The sequence below is a fragment of the Rhinatrema bivittatum genome, chromosome 5 (genome assembly GCF_901001135.1).
Source record: "Rhinatrema bivittatum chromosome 5, aRhiBiv1.1, whole genome shotgun sequence".
NCBI lineage: Eukaryota > Metazoa > Chordata > Amphibia > Gymnophiona > Rhinatrematidae > Rhinatrema > Rhinatrema bivittatum.
In genome coordinates this window covers 15,117,406-15,143,683 of record NC_042619.1, presented here as the reverse complement: position 1 = coordinate 15,143,683, position 26,278 = coordinate 15,117,406, and the positions used below count along the sequence as shown (strand labels likewise).

The 26,278-nt window shown below is 48.5% G+C and overlaps 1 protein-coding gene across 10 annotated transcripts in view; it reads right to left on the bottom strand.

The window, feature by feature from the left end:
- ARAP1 (ArfGAP with RhoGAP domain, ankyrin repeat and PH domain 1) overlaps positions 1 to 26,278 on the bottom strand; it is a 437,360-nt gene that overhangs the window by 42,717 nt on the left and 368,365 nt on the right. For 8 of the 10 annotated variants that reach the window (XM_029602046.1, XM_029602051.1, XM_029602048.1 and 5 more), the window contains 2 exons: positions 2,758 to 2,903; positions 904 to 954 (listed from right to left, as the gene is read on the bottom strand). In XM_029602046.1, the coding sequence (XP_029457906.1) occupies positions 904 to 954; positions 2,758 to 2,903 (197 nt within the window). The remainder of the gene's footprint in view (positions 1 to 903; positions 955 to 2,757; positions 2,904 to 26,278) is intronic. The other 2 variants (XM_029602049.1, XM_029602056.1) reach the window with 1 other exon arrangement.

Here is a 26,278-nt window from a genome sequence, read left to right as displayed (position 1 = left end):
CCTCTCCCTCATTCTCCCTCTCCCCCTTCCACTTACTCACATCCCTGACTCTCACCTCTCCCTTATTCGCACTCAGTCCCTCCCTCCCAGTCCCTCACTCAGTCCCTCCCTCCCACTCCATCCCTCCCTCTCACTCTCTCTCTCCGTCCCTCCCACTTCCTCCGTCCCTCCCTCTCTCTCTCGCCTCCCTCCCTCGCTACTGGCCGCTACCGCCACCCGCCCCGCTGCCGCTACTGCCGCCGCCCGCTACCGCTACCGCCGCGCCCGCTGCCACTACCGCCCGCTGCCGCTACCGCCGCCGCCCGCTGCCGCTACTGCCGCCGCCGCCGCTGCTACCGCCGCCCGCTACCGCTACCGCCGCCCGCTACTGCCGCCGCCGCCCGCTGCCGCTACCGCCGCCATGTTGGTTTGTTTTTTTTGACGCTGCCTAAGACTGACGTGCTCGCCCGCACATGCGCAGTAGAGCTGCTCTCTACTGCGCATTTGCGGGCACGTCGGTCAAGTTTCATTTATCTAGTTAGATATATATATATTGAGGGGATAGTGGTGGTACATGAGAGAAAGTGTGATGGGGAGGATAGGATTAGGTGTAAGCTTGAGCGAATAGTCACGTTTCTATCTGCATTAGCCACGTTTCTATCATGCTTCTCCCCCACAGCAAAGATTCTCTATAGAAAAATTGGTTTGGAGGCTCCTGTGAGAGGCTCAAAGCCTTGGAGAACAGCCTCAGGCCAAACACATTGCTTTGTAATTGTGGATTTGGTAGAGGAAACTGATTTAACTTTTAGGGTTGACCCAGGATAGGATTGCAAGGAAGTACAAGAGGTAAAGTCAGAATCATCAAGACCCCAGCACCAGAAAAGCACATGGAAGGCCCGGTCTTTGAAAAGGCCTTCTACTTACATTCTCCAGGGTTAGGTTCTGCTGCTTCAGGCTCCGTTCAAAGGATCGGTGCTAAACAGAGCACAGAGGAGCAAAACGGCATACGACGGAGAACTAATTAGCATCGTTTCTTCTGAAAATGTAACCATGAAGCACACCTTTCCCCCCGAAAGTCTCAATATTGGGGGAGCTCTCCTTGGGTGCCTTTACTTCCCAGTGCATTTCCCTGAAGCACCAGCACAAAAGCCTTTTCTGGTAACAGGGAACAATCATTGAACTGAGTAATGGTGGCAACAGGCTCAGCGTGGCTTCCACTGCTTTCAGTCCGGTTACAACGTACAAAACTCACACTGTTCTTCATAAATGCATCATACTGAAGTGAGGTGGCAGATACGTGAACTTTACTCCATTCAGGACGTCAGCTGATATGTTCGCAGGTCAGCATCACTACCCCTGGGCCATGCAGAGTGGAAGGAAGACCGCATCGGATCTGAGCTGTCTCTCTCATCCCCCACCTCCAACTTTCAAGGGATCTCCAGGGAGAAGTGGCGGCAAGCACGGGACAACAACCAGAGCACAAATGGTCCCCTTTGTAATGAAGTGACCAGTATAACAACTGTGATGGCCCCAGTTTTACCCACCCTCCTCTACCTGTCTCTCACAGAATGGAGTCCAAGAAATGACATGAATAGTACAAGGGGCTGCCCTCTCTTATCAGCTCAATGCTCTCGGCATTTTACAAATGTTAAAAATAGCCTTTGAGAGCTATATTGTTTGCCAACCTGATCGCTCCAGCTTTAATTCTGTGTAACTACTGTGTGATTCCGCTCGGTGAATCCCTATTTTACCTGTTCAGCCACTGCACAATGGACACAGAATCCGAAGCTCAGTCTGTGGTCTTTTTGAAGGGGGAGATCGTTAGGCTTGCTTACCGCTCCACGCAGTAAGGAACAGACTAATCCTACTTTTCCCACCAATTTGGCCCTAAGAAAATCGGAACTACGAATCCATGCAAGCCACAGGGCAAAACCGTGGCTGGGCAAGCCTGCTCCTCTGGACAGCCTACCGAGCGTGGTACCACCTGACAAGCGCAATTCCATGGGAAACACAACCAGGGCTTCATAGTCTCGTTTCGTCGTGCAGTTGCCCGCATTCATCAGCCGTCCCTCAGGGTGGCTTTCCCCAGGGGCCCATTTAGGTCTTGGAGGAAAAGTACAATTCTATCTGCAGGAAATGCAACCGCCATGTCCTTCAGATCTGATTCCACGCCTTTCCAAACTCCAGCCCAAGGTCAGTTACATACTGGGTACAGCAGGTACTCCCCTGCCCCAGAGGGCTTACTAACTTGTACCCAAGGCGATGGAGAGTGACGTGACTTGCCCAAGGTCACAAGGGGCGTTAGTGGGACAAGCAGAATTTGAATCCTGGCTTCCCTGACTCTCACTTCTAACCAGTATGCCATTCCCCTCTTCTCTTTCAGGGGTGTACCTATACTTTGAGAACTGTTATGATGCCTGCAAGTAAAACGCAGACATTTTTTTTGTCCTTGTTTGGATACTTTGTAGACTGCCCCCTAAATATGCAAAGGAACCAAAAGTAAGCAGCTAGGAATCAAAGAGCACTCGCAGGCGGGGAACCCAAAGGACAGGGCGATATATCACTGGAGGAAAATCGGAGTCACTTAACCAAATGTAAGCACAGCCTGTGGCGTTGAAGTCTCTCTCCATCGCACCTGGAAGGCAGAGAAAGACCACTGGATGGGGCCGGTTCTCTCTCAGATCTGTCCAGCTGCATGCCAGGCCCTGCCTAACTGGAAAGGCGCGGTGCAACATCTCCACCTTCACGACGGGCATAGCCTGGTTTTCGCGCACCTACCCGCACTTCCTTGTAGAGCCGCAGGGAGCTGCTGTTCAGAATAAAGTAGCGGTCGTGGAAATTGCCTGCGCTGCGCACCAATCCCCGCAGGTTCTTCTCCTCGTGGAACTTCATCATGCCGTGCTTGGTGTCTTCAACCTTGCTGGCTGTCGGCAGAAAGGAGGGAGAGGCAGATAGAGTGATGGAGTGAGGGAAGAAAAGGCAGACAGGGGAGGGAGGGAATGACAGGAAACATGGAGGGAGAGAAGAGGTAGAGATGAGGAGAGGGGGAGAAGAAAATGGAGGGAGATAGGACAACAGGAACAGATGAAGATGAAAGAAAGGAGAACAGGAAGCAGGTGCAGAGAGGAAATGGGAGAAGCAAAAAGGAGATGCAAGTAGGAAAAAAAAAAGAGAGGAAGAAAATTTCAGTTCTGTTCTGCCCTTGCAGGTTTGTGAAGTAAGAGGGCCGCACACATCCAAGCAACTCCCCGTCCCCCAGATGCCTCCAGCACTCCCATTACTGCCCCACACCTCAGAAACAGATTCCTGGCTTCTGCTCAACGCTTTCTCTTTTTTTCATCCATTTTCAGGATGTCTACGTGGGAGATACAGTGAGCGCAGGCAGCGGCATGATGCCATGAGGACAGCTGTCAAAGTGATATATGGGGCAAAAACCTTGGAAGAGTTTTATCAGTATTAATCTGCTGTCTGAATATCCCCCTCCCTCGTGTGGAAAGCTTGCAATGAGAGGAGGCATTCCCCAGGGGAGGCCTGTTCCTGTGGGGGGGGAGGAAAAAGCGCCTATTGGAGAAATTACTTACCTGATTATTTTGTTTTCCTTAGGGTAGACAGATGGGCTCAGGACCAATGGGTTATGCACCCCTGCCAGTAGATGGAGACAGAGTAAGACTGCAAAGCTGATGTCACCCTAGATACAACCCTGCAGTGACCTCAGTACTTCAGTATTCTCTTCAAAAGCTACTATGGAAAAAACTTGATTAAAAGCAGATAACCCTAACTATACTCAACCAAACAACACTGAACCCCAGTAAGATTATAGATGCCCTGATCTAGGGACCTGATGACGGCTTACTCGTAATCTCTTGGAATCGATATTCATTCCACTCCACCGTTCTTGGGCAGTCATGGGCGGGATGCTGAGTCCATCTGTCTACAATAAGGAAAACAAAATTATCAGTTAAGTAATTGCTCCATTTCCTAGCGCGTAGCCAGATGGACTCAGGACCAATGGGACGTACAAAAGCTTCTCCCGATCGGGACGGGAGGCTGCCCGCGCTCCGGATAACACCACCCTTGCAAAGGCTGCGTCCTCTCGGGCCTGTTCGTCCAGGTGATAGAACCTGGAGAATGTGTGTAAGGAGGACCATGTCACCGCTCAACAGATATTGACGGGAGGCAGTAGTCTAGTTTCTGCCCATGAGACCGCCTGAGCCCTAGTGGAATGAGCTTTAACCTGGAAAGGTAATGGTTTTCCTACCTCCACATAGGCTCCCATGACCACTTCCTTATTCCAGCGAGCTATGGTAGCCTGCGAAGCTGGTTCACCCCGCTTCCTTCCACCATGAAGGACAAACAGGTGATCCGTCTTTCGGACCGGTTCTGAAACTTCCAGATACCACACCAAAAGCCTGACATTCAAATGACAGAGGCGGCGGTAATCTTCTGCATCCTTGTTCTTATCTAGGGATGGTAACGAAATTGACTGATTCAAATGAAAGTCTGAAACTAACTTGGGCAAGAAGGATGGAACAGTATGAAGCTGTAGCACTCCTGGAGTCATCTGGAGGAATGGTTCTCGACATGACAAGGCCTGTAGTTCAGAGATGCGATGTGCCAAGCATATAGCCACCAGGAACACCATTTTCAATAAATAATAAACGCAAGGAAAGACTGTACAGTGGCCAAAAGGAGGGTCCTGCCAAAAACTCCAATACTAGATTAAGATTCCACAAGGGAACCAGCCACCGTAGAGATGGCTAGAAGTGCTTCACTCCTTTCAGTAAATAGGCCATGTCCGGATGAGCCAAATGGTGGGTTCCATGCATCTCACCCCTGAAACAGGAGAGAGCCGCTATCTGGACCTTCAAGGAGTTTAGGGTCAAACTTTATTGAAGCCATCCTGCAAAAATTCCAAAATTAATGGGATTTTGACCATCCAAGGGGAAATCCTGCAATCCTCCCACCAGGCCTCAAATATTCTCCAGACCTGCACATACGCTAGGGACGTACAGAACTTCCGCGTGCGGAGTAGGATGGCAATTCTGCCGCCAAATATACTTGCTTCATCAGGCAAGCACTCTCAAGGGCCAGACCATAAGACAGAATCCTCGTGAAGGACCGGTCCCTGCTGTAACAGGTCCCTGTGCAGTGGGAGGCACAGGGGGGTCTCCGCATGTCTGCATAACTCGGACGCCTGGGCCAATCTGGAGCTACTAATAGAACTAATCCCCTGTGGTGCTCTCAATTTCTTTCTGCTAATTCGTTCTTAATCTCATTTAATCTCAAACTGCTTAAATGTTGCACATCCTTTTCTTCTGAGCCAGTCATCTCATCCTTCTAACCCTGAGCCAGTTATCTCATCACTATGGGAAAGTTTTGACCATGTGTTTTCCTCTGAAGTTGAATCTCTCATTTCTAAGACTAACAATACCATCTGTCCGGTCTCATGTTGTCCTGCTTTCATATTCAAAGCGTCTCGGAATATTCTTGATCTTGTCATTTCTAAATTAATAAATCTTTCTTTAAATGAAAGTTCAGTCCCTGCTTCTCTTAAGCAAGTCTTAGTTTGCCCACTTCTCAAAAAACACAATCTGGATCTTACGGAGCCAGCCAATTACAGACCCATCTCTGCGCTACCATTTTTTCCCAAAATTCTTGAATCCGCTGAATTACTCAACTCACTCATCATTTATTTATTTAACAGCTTTTATATACCGTCGTTAAGTGGGACCATACACTTTAACGTAAGAACATAATAAATTAATAATCTGATAATAAAATACATCAAATAATTACTCAAAAAAATAAAACCTAATAAAATTATTTGAAAATCAATAAGAGTATAAAACATCATTCATAAGGTAAAATACACAATAAATACTAAAATCCTAATTAAAAAGAAATAAACAACAAATAACTACTCTAAGAATCTCCTTTCTTGGTGTTAAAAGCCTGCGTATATAGCCAGGTTTTCAAATCCTTCTTAAATTGCCTGAGGTCATGTTGAAGTCTGAGTTTCAAGGGCATGGTATTCCAGATTTTTGCCCCTGCGAGTGAGATTGCTCTATCTTTACCCTGAGTTCCCTGTATGTACCAGGATAGATGTGTTGTTTTTACTGATGGTATCGGTAAGAGGAAAACAGTGGGAGGAACAAGAAACACAACTGTTCAGAAGTGTAACTAACAATTGAACTGTTTTAAACCAATTACAAACATGGAACTTGCTAAAACAAACACACAAATACTCGATCATTCCCTAGAGAACCAGGAATGTCAGAGGTAGAGACAGAAAAGAGTAGTAAGGACGAGCAGAGGGCGTTTCCCCAAAAATAATTCCCCCCAGACATTAGGAGGGTGTCTGGACTGATCCTTGGTACTACAGGAACGAAAATTAGCAGGTGAGGAATAATTTTCTTTTCCCTGTACGTACGCAGGATCAGTCCAGACGGGGGATGTACCAAAGCTTCCCTACTACAGGTGGGCCTTGGAAAGCCCTGCTCGAATGACACTATCTCCGAAAGATCCGAACCACGGGAGCCCGACATCCAGACGGTAGTGCTTGGAAAAGGTAGGCAGTGACTTCCAGGTAGGCCGCTCTACAAATCTCTTGCGGCAGATACCGACATACTCTCCGCCCAAGAGGCAGCTTGAGCCCTTACAGAATGAGCCTTAACAGCCAACGGTGGATTCTTCAGCCGTTATGTACGCTGAGACTATCGCAGCCCCTTCAACCAACGGCGATAGTAGCCTTGAAGCCATACAACCTTTCCTAGGCCCTGACCAAAGAACAAACAGTGGTCTGAGAGCCGAAATTCATTTGTAGTATGCCAGATACTGCAAAAGACACCTCTTGACATCCAAGGAACGCAATTGTCTAGAATCCTCCGACGAGAAGGAAGGCAATTCAACCGACTGGTTAGATGAAAGTAGAGACTACCTTTGGGTAAAAAGAAGGTACCGTGCGTAAGATACTCCGCAGTCCGTGAAACGGAGATAAGGTTCCCTACAGGACAGTGCCTGGAGTTCTGAAATGCGACGCGCTGAAGTAATAGCCACCAGAAAAATAGACTTAAGTGTAAGATCCTTATGGTGGACGTCCGTAAAGGGTCGAATGGCGGGTCCCCCAGTACCACCTTGAGTACCAGATTGAGACTCCAGGAAGGACAGAGCGGTCTGGTCGGAGGCTTCAACTGTCGTACCCCCTGTAGGAAGCGTACAACATACCGATGCCGCCGAGAGAAGGCGAACCCTTTCCATTATGGAGAAACCGCTCCCAAAGCAGCCACTGAACCCTAATGGAGTTGTAACGCGAGACCCATCTCTCAGGCCTGACTGCAGAAGTCAAGAATCTGTGCTACCGAAGCACTACTTGGAATAAGAGAGCGCGATACGCACCAATCCTCAAACACCTTCCAGACTCTTACATATGTAACCGAAGTAGACGACTTACGAGCTCGAAGAAGAGTGGAAATCACGGCCTCCGGGTATCCCCGACGCCTGAATCTACGCCTCTCAAAAGCCAGGCCGCAAGACAGAAGCGATCCGCCGCCTCGAAAAATATGGGCCCTTGCCTGAGAAGTCGTGGGAGGTGACCGAGTCGAATCGGACCGTCGTGAGCGAGGTTGTAGAAGATCCGCAAACCATGGACGACGAGCCATTCCGGAGCTACCAGGATCCACCGGAACCCGGATGGGTCTCTATCCGCCTTAACACCTTCCCCACAAGAGGCCACGGCGGGAAGACATACAGGAGAATCCTCTGCGGCCATGGAAGGACTAGCGCATCGACCCCCTCTTGCAACCGGGTTCCCTTCTGCGACTGTAGAAGCGAGTTGCCTTGAGTTTGCCCGCTGTGGCCATGAGATCCATGCGAGGTTTGCCCCAACCGATGTTCTATCAGGGACATCGCAGCCATGGAGAGTTCCCACTCCCCGGGATCCAGTCGTTGAACGGCTGAGAAAGTCTGCCTGTACGTTGTCGACGCCTGCTATGTGAGAGGCTGATATGCGGAGTAAAGTTGAGCTCTGCCCCACGCATCAACTTCACTCCGCTTCCATCCACAGCTACAAGGCGACTCTTGGTGCCCCCCTGGCGATTGATGTAAGACAACCGTTGTTGCATTGACCGACAGAATCCGGACCGCCCTTTGACGAACCATCGGGAAGAAAACCTGGAGAGCAAGACGAACTGCCCTGGTCTCCAGACGATTGATGGACCACTTCCTTTGTTCCTCTGTCCAAGTTCCTTGGATGGAACTCAAGTGACAGACCGCCCCCCAACCGGTGAGGCTGGCGTCCGTGGTGATTACTACCCAGTCCGGAGTCTCCAGGGACACTCCCCGAGCTAAGTGTCGAGGGTCTAACCACCAATGGAAACTGAGACGAGTCACCGCCGGGATTGGAAGTACTGTTTGGTAATCCCCTGAAACTGGCTTCCAACGAGACAGCAAGGCCCACTGAAGAGGTCGAAGATGAGAGAAGGCCCATGGAACTAGGTTGATTGTGGACGCCATAGTCCCTAGAACCTGAAGATAATCCCAGGCTGTGGGTTCTGGGAGGGATGAGAATCGCCGAATCTGCGCACGCAACGACTGTGCCCGTTCCGGTTTCAGAAACACCTTGCCCACCTTTGTGTTGAAGTGAGCTCCCAGAAAGTTCAGCGTCTGCGAGGGTGTGAGATGACTCTTGTCGAGATTGATGATCCAGCCTAGTGATCGTAGAAGAGAAACCACACGGTTCACGGCTTGTACAACCCTGCAGTTGAGACTTTGACCGAATGAGCCAGTCGTCCAGATATGGGTGAACTAAGATCCCTTCTCTGCGGAGAGCAGCCGCGACTACTACCATCACCTTCGTGAAGACACGTGGTGCCGTGGAGAGGCCGAAAGGTAAAGCCTGGAACTGAAAGTGCTGACCTAGAATCTTGAAGCGTAGATACTTCTGGAAATCTGGATGAATAGGAATATGAAGATATGCCTCCATCAGATCCAGAGATGCAAGGAATTCCCCTTGATGAACCGCAGCTAAGACCGAGCGTAGGGTTTCCATACGAAAACGCGGGACCCGTAGAGCTCTGTTGATGGTCTTGAGGTCCAAATGGGACGGAAATTGCCCTCCTTCTTGGGCACTACAAAATATATTGAGTAATGACCTCGTCCCAGATTGGAGGCGGATACTGGCTTTATTGCTCCTAAGGCTAGCAGTCGATCGAGGGTCCTGCCGAACAACTTCTTGTTTGTGGAACGACCCGCAAGGGGAGAAGAGGAACCTGTCCCTGGGAACGCGGACAAAATCCAATGCGTAACCGTTCTTTAGAATGTCCAGGACCCACTGATCCGATGTGATGCGGACCCACTCCTTGTAGAAAAGAGCGAGACGACCCCCTACCCTTGGGATTGGCTCGTGGGTCCATCTGGCATCATTGGGCTGGTTTGGTGGAAGAGCGAGATCCAGCTGGTTCCTTACCAGATCTACGCCCACGAAAGGACCGGTTCCAAGTCTGAGAATGCGAGGAGGGATACCGAGGAGTTTGCTGCTGTCTGGTAGTTCTTGCTCGACGCTGGTTACGAGTTCGATTTCTAGAGAAGCTGAAAGACCTGGTAGAGCGGGGTCTGTCCTCTGGAAGTTTGTGTACCGCATTCTCATTGAGAGACTTAATAATTTGGTCCAAATCTTCCCCAAAAAGGAACTTGCCTTTGAAAGGCAGGGATCCCAGTCGCGCTTTGGAAGAAGAATCAGCCGACCAGTTGCGGAGCCAAAGACGACGACGGGCCGAGACCGCTGCTACCATAGAGCGAGACAAGACCCGGAGAAGGTCATATAGGGCATCTGCCCCATAAGCCAGCACCGATTCTAACCTGTCCGCCTGCTGAGCCTCGGAATCCGGGAGATCCTGCGAGGTGAGTAGTTGTTGTAACCCAACGCAGTCCTGCTCTCTGAGCCAAGGCAGTGCAAATAGACGCTCGGACCCCAAGTGCGGAAACTTCAAAGATTCTTTTTAGATAGACCTCCAGCTTCCTATCTTGAAGATCCTTCAAGGCAGTAACCACCGGTAACTGGAATGGTAGTACTCTTAGTTACTGCTGAAACCGCGGAATCCACCGCTGGGACCTTAAGCAATTCAAGAAACTCCATAGGTAGAGGATAGAGCTTATTCATAGCTCTGCTGACCTTGAGAGAAGCCTCCGGAGCATCCCATTCCCTTGAAATCAACTGCAGGAAACTGGGATGGGTGGGAAAAGCCTTGGCAAGCGGCCGAAGACCTGCAAGGAGGGGATCCCCTTGTTTCACCTTAGGATCCGGAGCAGACGGTTTCCGGGGGAGGATCAATGTCCATCTCTTGAAGAATATGAGGAATGAGTCCTTCCAATTCTTCCGCCTGAAAAAATCCTAAGGACCCGTGGATCGTCGCCCTCCATTTGAAAACCGACACACTGGGATCAATCCCAGTTGGATCCTGAGAGGGGTCCACCTGTGGACTGAAAGGAGCAACCGCTTGTCGGTCCCCGCGGGAACCCTGGAGGGTGCCTGTGAAACCCCTAACTGCTGAGGCGGTCCTAGGTCGAAGGTCCCCTAAGGAAAACATCCAAACGTGGAAGTTTAGCTGGGGTAGGTTGTAAGAAAGGTTTCAGGGGCTGACTGCTTTGCAGGAAAGCCCGGTGCATAAGTACCACAAACGCCGGTGAAACCCGGGGAGTCCGGAGGAAAACCTCCCGGAACATTAGCTGTCGACTGACTGTCAATCCTCTCAGTGCTGGGAGCCAAAACGGAGGGAGGCGGCAAACGCGAGTCCCCTGCATCCTCTTCTGAACCGTCGGCTTCCTCGTCAGAAAATAAATGGCCGCCGTTCCCGCGCTCAGCGGGAACGGGGCTTGCCGCTTTTGAAAAGTGCTCTCCTCAGAGAGGGTTCCTGTGCCATCCCCAGCTTGCTCTGCGGTTCCCTCAGCCGGAATACAGGATGAACAAAGCCCTTCAGAGGAGAGCCGACTCGTCTGCCGACTGCAGGAGGCACAAGCCGATGCGCGCGGCATAGCTGTTGAGGGGAGGCAGGAACGAGCGGCGCGCCAAAAATGAAAACAAAAAACCCCCTTCTGAAAAAGGCGCCTTGAATACTCCCCAGCTCCCTGTAAAAACGAAGGAGCCGCCGGGGAATGAACCTCCCGGCAGCTAGCAGCCCCGGGGAAATGTCTTCGCGGGGCTGCAAGTCGTCGAAGGTAACCAGGAGCGGCGGGGGGGGGGGGGAGAAACTCTATCAGTGCCACTGATAGTCACCCCTGACTGAAACAAAAACGCTGACCTCCAGTGCCAGTCAGAAACGGCAAGAGGTGAGGTCCTGAAATAAAAAAAAAAATTGAGGAGAAAAGAACACTTACCCCCAAAAACGGACCTTCGAGAAGAGAAACACAAAGAGGAGAGTAAAGACCGAAAGCAAGTCCCTCCCCTTAAAGGACCGCCACAAAGTAGCAGTCACTTGTCTTGCCAGAGAAAAATTTCTCTACTTATTCTTTAAATAATAATATATATATTTTTTTATTTTTATTTTCTTGATTCCTCAGAAACAGGAAGGCCTAAAACCTAATAACCTGTGCTGGGGACTAGCCAGTCCCCTGCTCACATCTGCTGGAGTCAGAAGATACTGAGGATTCTAGCTTCAGCTGTGAGGTCATATAGGACCTCCCCCCCGAGCTTTTGTTCTGACTCCATCTGCTGGACAGGGGACATAACCCACCGTCTGGACTGATCCTGGTACGTACAGGGAATAGGCCTTTATTTGCGGATCTTAGATTCCTATGAGGTGTGTGAAGACAAATTGTTGTATTAAGCCAGTCTGTATGCTCGTCATATATTCATTTGTATAGAAACGTAGAAACATAGAAATGACGGCAGAAGAAGACCAAACGGCCCATCCAGTCTGCCCAGCAAGCTTTCGCACTTTTATTTTATTTTTTTTCCCATCCTTATCTGTTACTCTTGGCCCTTAGTAACCTTTTGGTTCTATTTCCCTTCCACCCCTGCCATTAATGTAGAGAGCAGTGTTGGAACTGCATCTAAGTGAAATATCTAGCTTAATTAGTTAGGGGTAGTAACCGCCGCAATAAGCAAGCTACACCCATGCTTATTTGTTTACCCAGACTATGTAATTCAGTCCTTGTTGGTTGTTGTCTGTATATAGATCCACTTTTCTTCATTCCCCCCCTGCCGTTGAAGTATAGTATACTAAGTATTTTATACTTTATTCGATATTCGATTGGAAGCCAATGTAATTCTGCTAATATTGGTGTGATGTGATCCTTTTTTCTATTACTGGTTAATTCCCTTACTGCTGCATTCTGTAAAATTTGTAGTGGTCTGATAGTACAGGATGGTAAGCCAAATAGTAAAGAGTTGCAGTAATCAGTACTTGCAAAAACTAAGGACTGTAAAATAGTTCTAAAATCATTTTTATTTATTAATGGTTTAAGTTGTTTTAATATCATTAATTTTCTATATCCTTCTCTTATTTTAAGTGCTATATGTTGTTTTAGATTCAGTTCGCAATCGATAAGGACTCCAAGGTCACGCACGTTATTAGAAAGTTTAACTGTAAGGCTATCATTACTTGTTATCGGTGTTTGACCGATATTTGACGACTTTCTTTCTAGATGAATAAATTCGGTTTTATCAATGTATATAATTTATTCCATTTGTGTCAAAAGCTGTTTAATCATATCCAAATACTTTGCTGCAAGTTTAAAAGTGTTCTCTATGGTGTCTATGATTGGTAAAATTATTTGGATACCATCTGCATACAGATAATGATAATCTTTTAGCCCTGCATAAAGGCCTGGCATAAAGGCAGCATGTACCGTATATATTACAAAGCGTGGCTGACAAGGCAGAGCCCTGGGGGACTCCTTTTTTTAACACAATTTTATCGGAAATCGTATTATTAATTTGCACCTGGTAAAATCGATTCTTCAAGTAAGTTTTAAACCATTGGAGGGTAATTTCACTAAGTCCTATTTCATCTAGCCTTTGATTTAAAATAACATGATTCACTGTATCGAATGCAGACGAGATGTCGAGTAAAATTAGTAAGTATTGCTGTCCATTATCAAAACCTCTAAGTACTGTATCAGTTAATGATAATAATAATGTTTCCATACTAAAATGCTTTCGGAAACCGTGTTGTGAAGGGTATATGATATTATTAGCTTCCAGATGATCTGTCAATTGTATTTGAACTGTTTTTTCAATTAATTAGGCCAGGAAAGCTAAGTTAGAGACTGGTCATAATTATTTAGCACTGTTGAATCCAGATTTTTCTTTTTTTTAATTGGTTTTATTATGACCCCTTTTAAAATGTCAGGAAATGATCCCTCCTTTAGAGATAGATTAATGATATTGGCTATACAGAGTGCAACAATATGAGCTAAAGGTTTAAGTGCTAATGTTGGTATAGCATCGATAAGATGATTTGCGGGGGTTTAGTTTTTTTATCAAGCCTTCCGCATCAGAGATAGATACTTCATTAAATTGAGTCCATTTAGTTAGTTCTTTGGAACACATTTTTATCTCTTGTTTTTCTTTATTTGTTATACCTAGTAGTAAATTGTCAATTTTATTCTTAAAAAACATTGCTAATTCATTACAGCAATTTTCTGGAAGGTCATGAGGGGTCTGGGCACAGTCTTTAGTAAGTTTATTTACTATATTAAATAGTGTCTTAGGGTTGTGAGCAAATTTATTAATTTTAGAGTTATAATATTCTTTTTTTGTATTTATATTAATTTCTTATAGTAGGCAAGAAAAGAGCGGTAGTTAGCTAACGCTTCCATGGTTTTATTTTGTCTTCAGTTTTTTACTTTTTTTCTTAAGGTTTGTTTAGTCTCTCACTTGATTATTATATACCAGGGCTGTGTTGTGCTGTGGCTCCTGCAGAAGGAGGAGTTAGCAATCTGATGTGGGATCTACTAGCAGGTTAGCAATCTGATGGGATTTGCTATGCGGATAGGAGGAGCTAGCAGATGCGAATAGCAGTCTGATAGAATCCCCTCCCCAAAGGGGAGGAGTAGCAATCTGTTGTGTACTGCCTCCTATGGGTCTGCTAAGGAATGGCAATATGTTATGATGTAGACTGCAGAGTTGGCAATCTGTACCAGCGAAGTATTGGAGATGGTGCTCAGCTGGACAGAAAGTAGATAGGTGAATCCTTGGGCCTATGGCAGATGACAGCACCCCCAGGAGGGAGTCCCGAGAGGGACCACTGGCTAGGCTGGAGTATGGAGATAGACACAGATAGTTCTTTTATTAGAAAGGTAGTATAACCACCAGAGGTGGCAGTAGTGAGCTGGTATGCCCGGCAGGGGTGAAGTCCCTCAGATACTGGAACTGCGATTCCAAGGTTGCTGAGCTGCAAAGAGACTGTAGATAGTGACTAGTCAGGGTAAGAACATAAGAACATAAGAAATTGCCATGCTGGGTCAGACCAAGGGTCCATCAAGCCCAGCATCCTGTTTCCAACAGAGGCCAAAACCAGGCCACAAGAACCTGGCAATTACCCAAACACTAAGAAGATCCCATGCTACTGATGCAATTAATAGCAGTGGCCGTTCCCTAAGTAAAATTGATTAATAGCCATTAATGGACTTCTCCTCCAAGAACTTATCCAAACCTTTTTTGAACCCAGCTACACTAACTGCACTAACCACATCCTCTGGCAACAAATTCCAGAGCTTTATTGTGCGTTGAGTGAAAAATGTGACGATTTTTTTAAATGCAGATATACATAGCCAGTAGAGATGTGAATCGGAACCGGAATCTGATCGGTTCCGGTTCCGATCCAAATCTTAAAAGTTTTATCGCCCAGCCTGATTTGAGTTCTGATTATCGGCTGCGCCCGATCCGATAATCAAAACACCCTCCCGAACCCCCAAAAAAGGTTTTAAAATTACCTGGTGGTCCAGCGGGAGCGCGGGGAGCGATCTCCCGCTCTCAGGCCATCGGCTGCGTTAATAAAAATGGCGCCGATGGCCCTTTGCCCTTACCCTGTGACAGGGCAAAGGTAGCGCCGGCGCCATTTTGAATACTGGCAATACAGCCCGAGTGCAGGAGGTCGCTCCCGGACCCCTGCTGGACTTTTGACAAGTCTTGTGGGGGTCAGGAGGCCCCCCCCAAGCTGGCCAAAAGTCCCTGGGGGTCCAGCGGGGGTCCGGGAGTGATCTCCTGCACTCAGGTCGTATTGCCAATATTCAAAATGGCGCCGGCGCTACCTTTGCCCTGTCACAGGGTAAGGGCAAAGGGCCATCGGCACCATTTTTATTAACGCAGACGATGGCCTGAGAGCGGGAGATCGCGCCCCCGCTGGACCACCAGGTAATTTTAAAAGGTTTTGGGGGGGGGGGGGTCAAGGGGGTCATTTTAAAGAGTCAGGTGGGTTTTGGTTTTTTTTTTTTATCGGGCCATCGGCGCCATTTATATTAGTGGCAGCCAAAATGGCGCCAATGGCCCGAAGAGCGGGAGATCGCGCCGGGACCCCCCACTGGACCACTAGGTAATTTAAAACATTTTGGGGGGGTTCGGGAGGGTGGGGGATTTTTTTTAAAGGGTCGGGGTGGGTTTAGGGGTTGTTTTGGTGTGCCGGTTTTCCCGCCCTCCCCCCTCCCCCGATTTATGATTTTTCACGATAAATCGGGGGAATTTCTATTGTATCGCGACTCTAACGATTTTTGACGATTTAAAAAATATCTGATGATTTTTTAAATCATCAAAAAACGATTCACATCCCTAATAGCCAGTACTAGGTGATAACTCACATAAGGTCTTGAAATGGCTCAGTAGCTGGAAAGGGTTAGGCCCTCCAGGAGCGAGTACCTGGTTCCAGGGAAAGCTCTGAGAGAGCGGTGGTAACTCACAATAATCTGTATCTGGAATAGCTTCTAGTCAATAGAGAATCTTCAGAGAGTTCAGGAACATAGGCCCTCGAGGAGCGAGTGCCGGTTCCTATATACCTTCTGAATTAGTAACTCACGATGTCGTACATGCAATAGCTTCTGGACAAGGAGAATCTTCAGAGTATTCAGGAACATAGGCCCTCGAGGAGTGAGTACCGGTTCCTATCGGTAGTCTGAAATAATAACTCACAATGTCCGTCTCTTGCGATCGCTTCCAGGCAATAGAGAGTCTTCAGAGGGTTTAGGAACATAGGCCCTCGAGGAGAGAGTACCGGTTCCTATCTGTCGTCTGAAATAAGAACTCACAAATGTCTGTACCTGCAATAGCTTCTGGGCGAGGAAAATCTTCAGAATGTTCAGGAACATAGGCCCTCGAGGAGCGAGTACCGGTTCCTATCTGTAGTCTGAAATAAAAACTCACAATGTCCGTCTCTTTGCGATCGCTTCCAGGCAATGGCAAATCTTCAGAGAGTTTAGGAACATGGGTCCTCGAGGAGCGAGTACCGGTTCCTTTCTGTAATCTGAAATAGAGAAAGAGAATGAGGCCCCTGAGGAGCGGGTACTCCTGGTAGGTCCGGAGAGGCAATGTTGCAAGAGTGAAGCGGGGCTGATGGAAATCCCACAAGCAATCCTTTGGGTGCAAAGTAGTCTTGGACAGCCGAAGCTAGTCCAATCAGAGTCCTTGCTAACTCGATCTGTTAGCAAAAGTAAAGACCTTTTATGTTGGAAGCGGATGACGTCAATATAGGGGGACGCCCCTGAGGTTTGCGCCCTTGCTGGTACATACTTTAGAGCACCCTACATCATCAGGAACATGGCGGATCCGCAGTGTCGAGCCGGCCCAGGGACGCCGGGGAGAAGCGGCATGGAGACGCCGTGGCATCAAGCCGTCCATCAGGCACGGAGGGAGTTGCCACACAGGTAGAGAGGGTGGAGCGAGGGCGAAAGCAGGCACGAACGCAACAGGTTGCTGGTTTTTTGAACCTGATAAAACATATGGTTTTTATCAGATTTATCCTATCCGCTATATTTGATGTCATATTAAGCCATGCACTAGCTGCATCATTTGTGTTAGATATGTCTAATATATTGATTTTCTCCTGGACTTCATCTTCTAAATCCTCAGTTTTAAATGGAGGGCGAAATTTAAATTTAACGGGATGTTTTGCTACAGTCCATCTGAATCATTACCCATGCTACAGTCCATCTGAATCATTACCCATGCTACAGTCCATCTGAATCATTACCCATGAAAACCTTCTCCATTACGGGTACCTCCCCAACATCCTCTTCAGTAAACACCGAAGCAAAGAAATCATTTAATCTTTCCGCGATGGCCTTATCTTCTCTAAGTGCCCCTTTAACCCCTCGATCATCTAACGGTCCAACTGACTCCCTCACAGGCTTTCTGCTTCGGATATATTTAAAAAAGTTTTTACTGTGAGTTTTTGCCTCTACAGCCAACTTCTTTTCAAATTCTCTCTTAGCCTGTCTTATCAATGTCTTACATTTAACTTGCCAATGTTTATGCTTTATCCTATTTTCTTCTGTTGGATCCTTCTTCCAATTTTTGAATGAAGATCTTTTGGCTAAAATAGCTTCTTTCACCTCCCCTTTTAACCATGCCGGTAATCGTTTTGCCTTCTTTCCACCTTTCTTAATGTGTGGAATACATCTGGACTGTGCTTCTAGAATGGTATTTTTTAACAATGACCACGCCTCTTGGACATTTTTTACTTTTGTAGCTGCTCCTTTCAGTTTTTTTCTAACAATTTTTCTCATTTTATCAAAGTTTCCCTTTTGAAAGTTTAGCACGAGAGCCTTGGATTTGCACACTGTTCCTTTTCCAGTCATTAAATCAAATTTGATCATATTATGATCACTATTGCCAAGTGGCCCCACCACCGTTACCTCTCTCACCAAGTCCTGTGCTCCACTGAGAATTAGATCTAAAATTGCTCCCTCTCTCGTCGGTTCCTGAACCAATTGCTCCATAAAGCTATCATTTATTCCATCCAGGAACGTTATCTCTCTAGCGTGACCCGATGATACATTTACCCAGTCTATATTGGGGTAATTGAAGTCTCCCATTATTACTGCACTACCAATTTGGTTAGCTTCCCTAATTTCTCTTAGCATTTCACTGTCCATCTCACCATCTTGACCAGGTGGACGGTAGTATACCCCTATCACTGTAGTCTTCCCTGATACACAAGGGATTTCTACCCATAAAGATTCAATTTTGTATTTAGTCTCATGCAGGATGTTTATCCTGTTGGACTCTATGCCATCCCGGACATAAAGCGCCACACCTCCTCCCGACTGCTCCTCTCTGTCATTGCGATATAATTTGTACCCCGGTATAGCACTGTCCCATTGGTTATCCTCTTTCCACCATGTCTCTGAGATGCCAATTAAGTCTATGTCATCATTTACTGCTATACATTCTAATTCTCCCATCTTACTTCTTAGACTTCTGGCATTAGCATACAAACATTTCAAAGTTTGTTTTTTGATTGTATTTTTATTCTGCTTTTTAATTGATAGGGATAAGTTAGAATTTTTTAGCTCAGGTGAGTTTTTAGTTACAGGCACTTGGACTACTTTTCTAATTATTGGAACCTCACTGTCGGGATGCCCTAATTCTAATGCATCATTAGTATCCTTTAAAGATACATCTCTCCGAACCATGCGCTGCTGAGCGACTGTCGGCTTTCCCCTTTGTTCTAGTTTAAAAGCTGCTCTATCTCCTTTTTAAAGGTTAGCGCCAGCAGTCTGGTTCCACCCTGGTTAAGGTGGAGCCCATCCCTTCGGATGATTGAACCTAGAAGATGTGGTAGGCCTGATTGACAAACTGAAGAGTAGTAAATCACCTGGACCGGATGGTATATACCCCAGAGTTCTGAAGGAACTAAAAAATGAAATTTCAGACCTATTAGTAAAAATTTGTAACTTATCATTAAAATCATCCATTGTACCTGAAGACTGGAGGATAGCAAATGTAACCCCAATATTTAAAAAGGGCTCCAGGGGCGATCCGGGAAACTACAGACCGGTTAGCCTGACTTCAGTGCCAGGAAAAATAGTGGAAAGTGTTCTAAACATCAAAATCACAGAACATATAGAAAGACATGGTTTAATGGAACAAAGTCAGCATGGCTTTACCCAGGGCAAGTCTTGCCTCACAAATCTGCTTCACTTTTTTGAAGGAGTTAATAAACATGTGGATAAAGGTGAACCGGTAGATATAGTATACTTGGATTTTCAGAAGGCGTTTGACAAAGTTCCTCATGAGAGGCTTCTAGGAAAAGTAAAAAGTCATGGGATAGGTGGTGATGTCCTTTCGTGGATTGCAAACTGGCTAAAAGACAGGAAACAGAGAGTAGGATTAAATGGGCAATTTTCTCAGTGGAAGGGAGTGGACAGTGGAGTGCCTCAGGGATCTGTATTGGGACCCTTACTGTTCAATATATTTATAAATGATCTGGAAAGAAATACGACGAGTGAGATAATCAAATTTGCAGATGACACAAAATTGTGCAGAGTAGTTAAATCACAAGCAGATTGTGATAAATTGCAGGAAGACCTTGTGAGACTGGAAAATTGGGCATCCAAATGGCAGATGAAATTTAATGTGGATAAGTGCAAGGTGATGCATATAGGGAAAAATAACCCATGCTATAATTACACGATGTTGGGTTCCATATTAGGTGCTACAACCCAAGAAAGAGATCTAGGTGTCATAGTGGATAACACATTGAAATCGTCGGTTCAGTGTGCTGCAGCAGTCAAAAAAGCAAACAGAATGTTGGGAATTATTAGAAAAGGAATGATGAATAAAACGGAAAATGTCATAATGCCTCTGTATCGCTCCATGGTGAGACCGCACCTTGAATACTGTGTACAATTCTGGTCGCCGCATCTCAAAAAAGATATAATTGCGATGGAGAAGGTACAGAGAAGGGCTACCAAAATGATAAGGGGAATGGAACAACTCCCCTATGAGGAAAGACTAAAGAGGTTAGGACTTTTCAGCTTGGAGAAGAGACGACTGAGGGGGGATATGATAGAGGTGTTTAAAATCATGAGAGGTCTAGAACGGGTAGATGTGAATCGGTTATTTACTCTTTCGGATAGTAGAAGGACTAGGGGACACTCCATGAAGTTAGCATGGGGCACATTTAAAACTAATCGGAGAAAGTTCTTTTTTACTCAACGCACAATTAAACTCTGGAATTTGTTGCCAGAGAATTTGGTTTGTGCAGTTAGTATAGCTGTGTTTAAAAAAGGATTGGATAAGTTCTTGGAGGAGAAGTCCATTACCTGCTATTAAGTTCACTTAGAGAATAGCCACTGCCATTAACAATGGTTACATGGAATAGACTTAGTTTTTGGGTACTTGCCAGGTTCTTATGGCCTGGATTGGCCACTGTTGGAAACAGGATGCTGGGCTTGATGGACCCTTGGTCTGACCCAGTATGGCATTTTCTTATGTTCTTATGTTCTTAGTATCTGAACTATCAACTAGAGTTAGCATAGTGTGAATTAAGAAATGATCTGAGCACTTACCGGCTAAGTACAGGGATGCTCTTTGACTGCAGGTGGAGAGGGCTTTGGCAGTCACCGCCACGCTCGGCTTCCTGCACCCGCTGCCTTTTCAGCTGCTTAAGCAGCAAATTTCATGATGGGAACAGGCTACCGCACCAAGGCAAACCTCTGAGGGATCTCGGAAATTGCCTCAGGAATTCTCAACTGGGGGAGGGATCTTTAGTTATCACCGCAGGAGAGCGGGGCTCAATTTTTTTCTCCAATTTAAATATAGTATTTCTCCTTCCAAAAAGTACAGCGATCCCCATAGGGAAAAGTACATCCACCATCTGCTGGAGACAGAGAAATACTGAAGGGCTGAGATCACCGCAGGGGTGTATGTAGGGCGATGTCAGCTTTGAAATCTGACTCCGTCTCCATCTGCTGGCAAGGAAGCATAACCTATTGGTCCTGAGTCCATCTGGCTACACGCTAGGAAAAAGGGGATTTGGATTCAAATAGCAACCAACGAGGATCCCAACTTTTACGGTTTGAGGAACAAATAAGTATGGAGGTAACTTGCTGATGCGGTGGTACTACCCTTAACCAATAAGTCTGATACTTTGATGCAACTCCAACATTGCTCTCTGCTTCCATGGCAAGGGTTAAGGGAAATTGGATTCAAACAACATCCAACAAGGGCCCTGACTTTTCCATTCTGAGAAATTGATAAGCATGGGGGTAACCTGCACAGTGCAGCAGATACTGGCATAAGCATAAGCTTGCTGGGCATACTGGGTGGATCATTTGGTCCTTTTCTGCCGTCATTTCTATGTTTCTGTGCAGCGCCACAGCCCCATCTACTGACAGGCCAGGGTATTTCACTGCGTACCTACTGCACACTAAGGGCTTCATTCAGCAAAGATTTCTATTTACTGGAAAATGTCATAAAATGCAATAGTAATACAGTAATAACAAAAGCTTTCTTTCCATGAGCATGGGATGGGGATGTCCCCATCAACCAGAACAGAGTTAAAAGCAACTAGATGTTTCTGGGAGGGAGGGGTGGAGACCAGGAAAGCTCCGGGGTTTCTGCTGTTGCCACCCACTAGTCACAGGACTGTGAAGATAATCTGATACGCCTCCCCCCCCCCCAAGTCTCCATTTACATAATACATAAAGCTTCAGGACTAACGAGATGGCCGAGGACGTCCGCATGCCCAGCATGCAGCTCTGATGCTGCCTTCTGTGTCCCATTACATCTCGCTTTTCTTATGCTTTCCTCTCGGCATGCTTTATCTCTCGAGGCTTTGCCCTTTTTTTGTGGACAAAGGAAAATTAGTTTCTTACCTGATAATTTTCGTTCCTGTAGTACCAAGGATCAGTCCAGGACACCTGGGTTGTGACTCCGCACCAGTAGATGGAGACAGACTAAAACTTGTGGGCGGAGCCATATATGCTCCTGTGCCAGTCACAGCCCCTCAGTCATACGTAATGTCAAAGTAGAAAATTCCATAAGGTAACCATAGCTAACCATACAAACTTGCTATTTAAACGGAAAAAAATTCCAACACCCCTACAGGAACCAGACGCCCCAACCGGGAGAGCGACTAAACAAGGGGTCAGCGTACTGAAACACAACAATGAGCGGACTCTTCGTTACTGCAGCGTAGCACTGCGGGCGAGATCCTGGACTGATCCTTGGTACTACAGGAACGAAAATTATCAGGTAAGAAACTAATTTTCCTTTCCCTGTACGTACCAGGATCAGTCCAGGACACCTGGGATGTACCAGAGCTAAACTACCGAGGGTGGGAAGCAGAGAGTCCCGCTCGGAGCACCTACTTTCCAAAACCCCCGGAATCAGTAGCCTGAACCTCCAACCGGTAATGACTAATGAAGGTATGTAACAACCTCCAGGTAGCCGCCCTGCAAATCACTGGAGGCGACAGCTGCGAAGACGCCACCCAAAACGTCGCTGGAGACCGCGTCGAGTGAGCCCTGAGGCCCCCAGGAATCGGTTTTCCCCACACGAGGTATGCCGAACCAATGGTTTCTTCTAGCCAACAGGCAATCGTCGTGTGGGATGCTGCGGTCCCGTTCTTTGGACCCGAAAAGGAAAACAAACAAAAGATCCGCTATCGGAAAGGAATTCGTGACCTCCAGGTAGCATAGAAGGGAACTTCGCACATCAAGCCTCTTTAAGTCCCTTGCTTGAGGAACAGAGGAGCTCCCGGCCGCAAAGCGGACAGCTCAACTGACTGATGCCGATGAAAACCTTAGGTAGAGAGGAAGGGATCGCCCGCAAGGATACCCCCGAGGCGGATCTCTACAGGAAATAGCCTGCATCTCTGAGAAGGGCCGCGCCGAGGCAATCGCCACCAAGGAAAACAGTCTTTAATGCGAAATCCTTGAGTTGTATGCTTCAAGGGTCAAACGGTGCCGTGCACAGGGTGGGAAGAACCCAATAAGGTTCCAGGACGGGCAGGGGAAACGCAACGGAGAACGGAAAGCTTAGCCCCCCCGGAGAAAAACGGGAGACATCAGGCCCCGCCAGCAACCAAGCGCCGCCACTTGGACCCGCAGGAACTGTATGCCAAGCCTTTGGCCAGACCAGCCTGGAGAAAACCAGAAGACCAGATACCGAAACGGCAGTGGGAGCCACACTCCGCTGCACGCACCATTCCTCAATGACTACCCAGACCCGGACGTACGCCAAGGACGTAGACTGCTTCCTGGACCGCCGCGGCATAGCCACCACCGCGTCAGAGAAACCTTTCCTCTGGAGCCGAGTCCACTCAAAACGCCATGCCGCGAGACAGGAAGGATCCGCATCCTGCAACCAGACGGGGCCCTGACGGAGGGGCCCCCGCGACCCCCTGGAGACGCATGGGACGCATGGTAGCCGCCCTCGACAAACTGAAAGAGGCCCGCGAACCACGGACGGCGAGGCCATTCCGGAGCCACCATGATCATGTTGAACGGGTGCAATACTATGCGGCGCAGAATCTTGCCGAACATCGGCCACGGAGGAAAGACGTACAGCAAGATATCCGTCGGCCACCAATGCGTCGACTGCTTCTGCTCCCCTTGCTCAAAACCAATTGAAAAATCACGGAGCCTTCGCAGTGCGGCCTGTGGCCATCCAGTCCATGTGGGGATACCCCACGTCTTGCCGATAAGGCGAAACGCTTCGTCCGCCAGCTCCCATTCCCCGGGGTCCCGACGATGCCGGCTGAGAAAATCCGCCTGGACGTCACCGACCCCGGCGGTGTGAGAGACTGCGACGTTGTCGAGATTTATTTCCGACCAAACCACCAAGAGCCTCGCCTCCTCTGCTACCTGTGGGCTTCTCGTCCCGCCTAGGCGATGGATGTGGGCTTCTCGTCCCTCCTTGGCGAGTGATATAGGCCACTGTGGTTGCGTTGTCCGACAAAACACGGACTGCCCGTCCCCTCAGCAGAGGTAGGACAGATTGCAGTGCCAGACGGACCGCTCTGGTCTCCTGTCGGTTGATAGCCTCTCGGGCTGGAAACGCTGAGCATAGGCCTTGAACTGACTGTCCTAGACAGACTGCTCCCCATCCGGAGAGACTGGCATCCGTGGTCACCACTGTCCAGGTGGGCACGAAGAGTGACACTCCAGAGGTCAGAAGACTGGAATCGAGCCACCAGGACAGGCTGGATCTCGCCCGGCCTACGAGTGGAAGTGGACGGTAGAATTCCCCCGAAACCGGCTTCCAGCGGGATAGTAAGGACGACTGCAATGGCCGTAGATCAGCGAACGCCCAGGGAACCAACGCGAGAGTGGAGGCCATAGGACCCAGGACCATCAGGTAATTGCCGACTCGTGGTAGGCGTAGCGACAGCAAGCGCCGCAATTGAGACTGCAGTCCGCACCTTCGGTCCTGCGATAGGAACACGCAGCACCGTGTCGTCGAAGGTATTCCAAGGTCTGCGTGGGCACCACTTGACTCTTGTTGAAAATGACTACCCAGCCTAGAGACTGCAAGAGTTGTAGGTCCCTGGCCACCGCCAGCCGACACTGATCCTCGGACCTCGCCCGAATCAACCAACCGTCCAGGGAAGGATGAACCAGCACCCTCCCGGCGTAGCTGCGCCGCAACCACGACCATCACCATCGTGAACATTCGAGGCGCCGTTGCCAGCCCCAAGCGGGAGAGCCCTGAATTGATAAAGCTGTCCTAGGACGCAAAACCTTAGGGATCGCTGAAACGACAGTTGAATGCCTACGTGAGGGTACGCCTCCGTGAGATCTAGTGAGGCCAGGAACTCTCCTGTACGCACCGAGGCGATCACCGACCAAATAAACTCCATATTGAAGTGAGGCACACGCCGGCCTCCGTTCACCCCTTTTAGATCCAGGATTGGTCTAGAAGAGCCGTCTTTCTTTGGAACAATGAAATAAAAAGGAGTAACGCCCCTCGCCGTGCTGACTGATCGGAACGGGGAAAAAAATGGCTCCCCAAATTTTCCAAGCGCCGGATGGTGTCTAGCACTGGTGCCTTCTGTTCGGGAGCCTTGCACGGCGAGACCAGGAATTTGAGTACTGGGGAACGAACAACTCTAATGCGTAGACGTGCATTATCACATTGAGGACCCCCTGGCCCGAAGTTATTCTGGCCCATTCCTCGACAAACAAGGGTAACCGCGCCCCTACCTTGGAAACGACGTGCTGGGGCTGAGGTGAGGGATGGGCTGGCCGCGTATCACAGTGAAGAATTGGGCTCCTCCCTGTCTACCTAAGTGTGTACTCCGAAAAGACTGCTGCCATTGAGGGATTCGGGAGGAAGGCGACCTATCAGACGGACCGGTAGACCTTTGAGCACGCGAATTCCTGGGCCCTCGGAAACGGGATCTGGCCGAAAAGGAGGAGTGCGCCCTGAAATTTGTCCTCGGGCAGCCGCTTTGGACGAACCATCTGCAGCTCAGTTGCGTAGCCATAGCAGGCGACGCACCGATACAGCCTCCACCCCGGACTTAGCGGATGTACGCCGCAACCCGTGGAGAGCATCTGCCCCATACGCCATTGCTGCCTCCACCTATCTGCCTGTGATGCCTCTGCCGCCGACAGACCTGGGTTCGACTGAAGAACGTGGGCCCAGCGCAGACTCGCGCGTATAGCGAAGCTGGTACAGATAGCAGTCCGCACCCCAGGACAGACACCTCCAAACTCTTCTTGAGTTGCACTTCCAGCTTCCTATCCTGTATATCCCGGAGAGCCGTGGCTCCTGTAACCGGAATGGTCGACCTCTCTGTCACCGCAGAGACTGCGGAATCCACCTTCGGCAGTCTAAGGAGTTCCAGCGCATCCTCGGGTAGCTGGTAAGACTTGCCCATGGCCTTACTGACCTGCAAGCATAACTCCGGCGTATCCCATTCACCGAACAGGATATCTGTCGATGAAAAGTGAAAAGGAAATGCTACTGCCGGCCCCGAGAGACCTAAGAGCACCGAATCCATGTTTGCCTCTGGACGGGCCACCACAGGCGGAGCCTCTATTGCCAGTTCCTGAAGAATTGCTGGAATTAGTGGGGACATTGCCTCCCTGCGAAATAGCCGCACCACTTTGGGGTCCTCCCCTTCCACGGCTAGTGTCCCTTTGCCCGCGCTGGGCTGGACGGGACCGTCCGCAGCCGCCTCCTCGGCCCCCTTCAGGGGCTCCTCTGGAGACTCTGAGTGAACTGTAGATGGAGATTCCTTCTCAGACTCCTGAGGTACGCCACGCGGCGGATGCGTCCACCGCGAGGGCTCCCGAGAGCCCTCCACAACATCCATAGTGTTCTTCTTCTTTGGAGCAGACCTGCGGGTGGCCCTCCCCC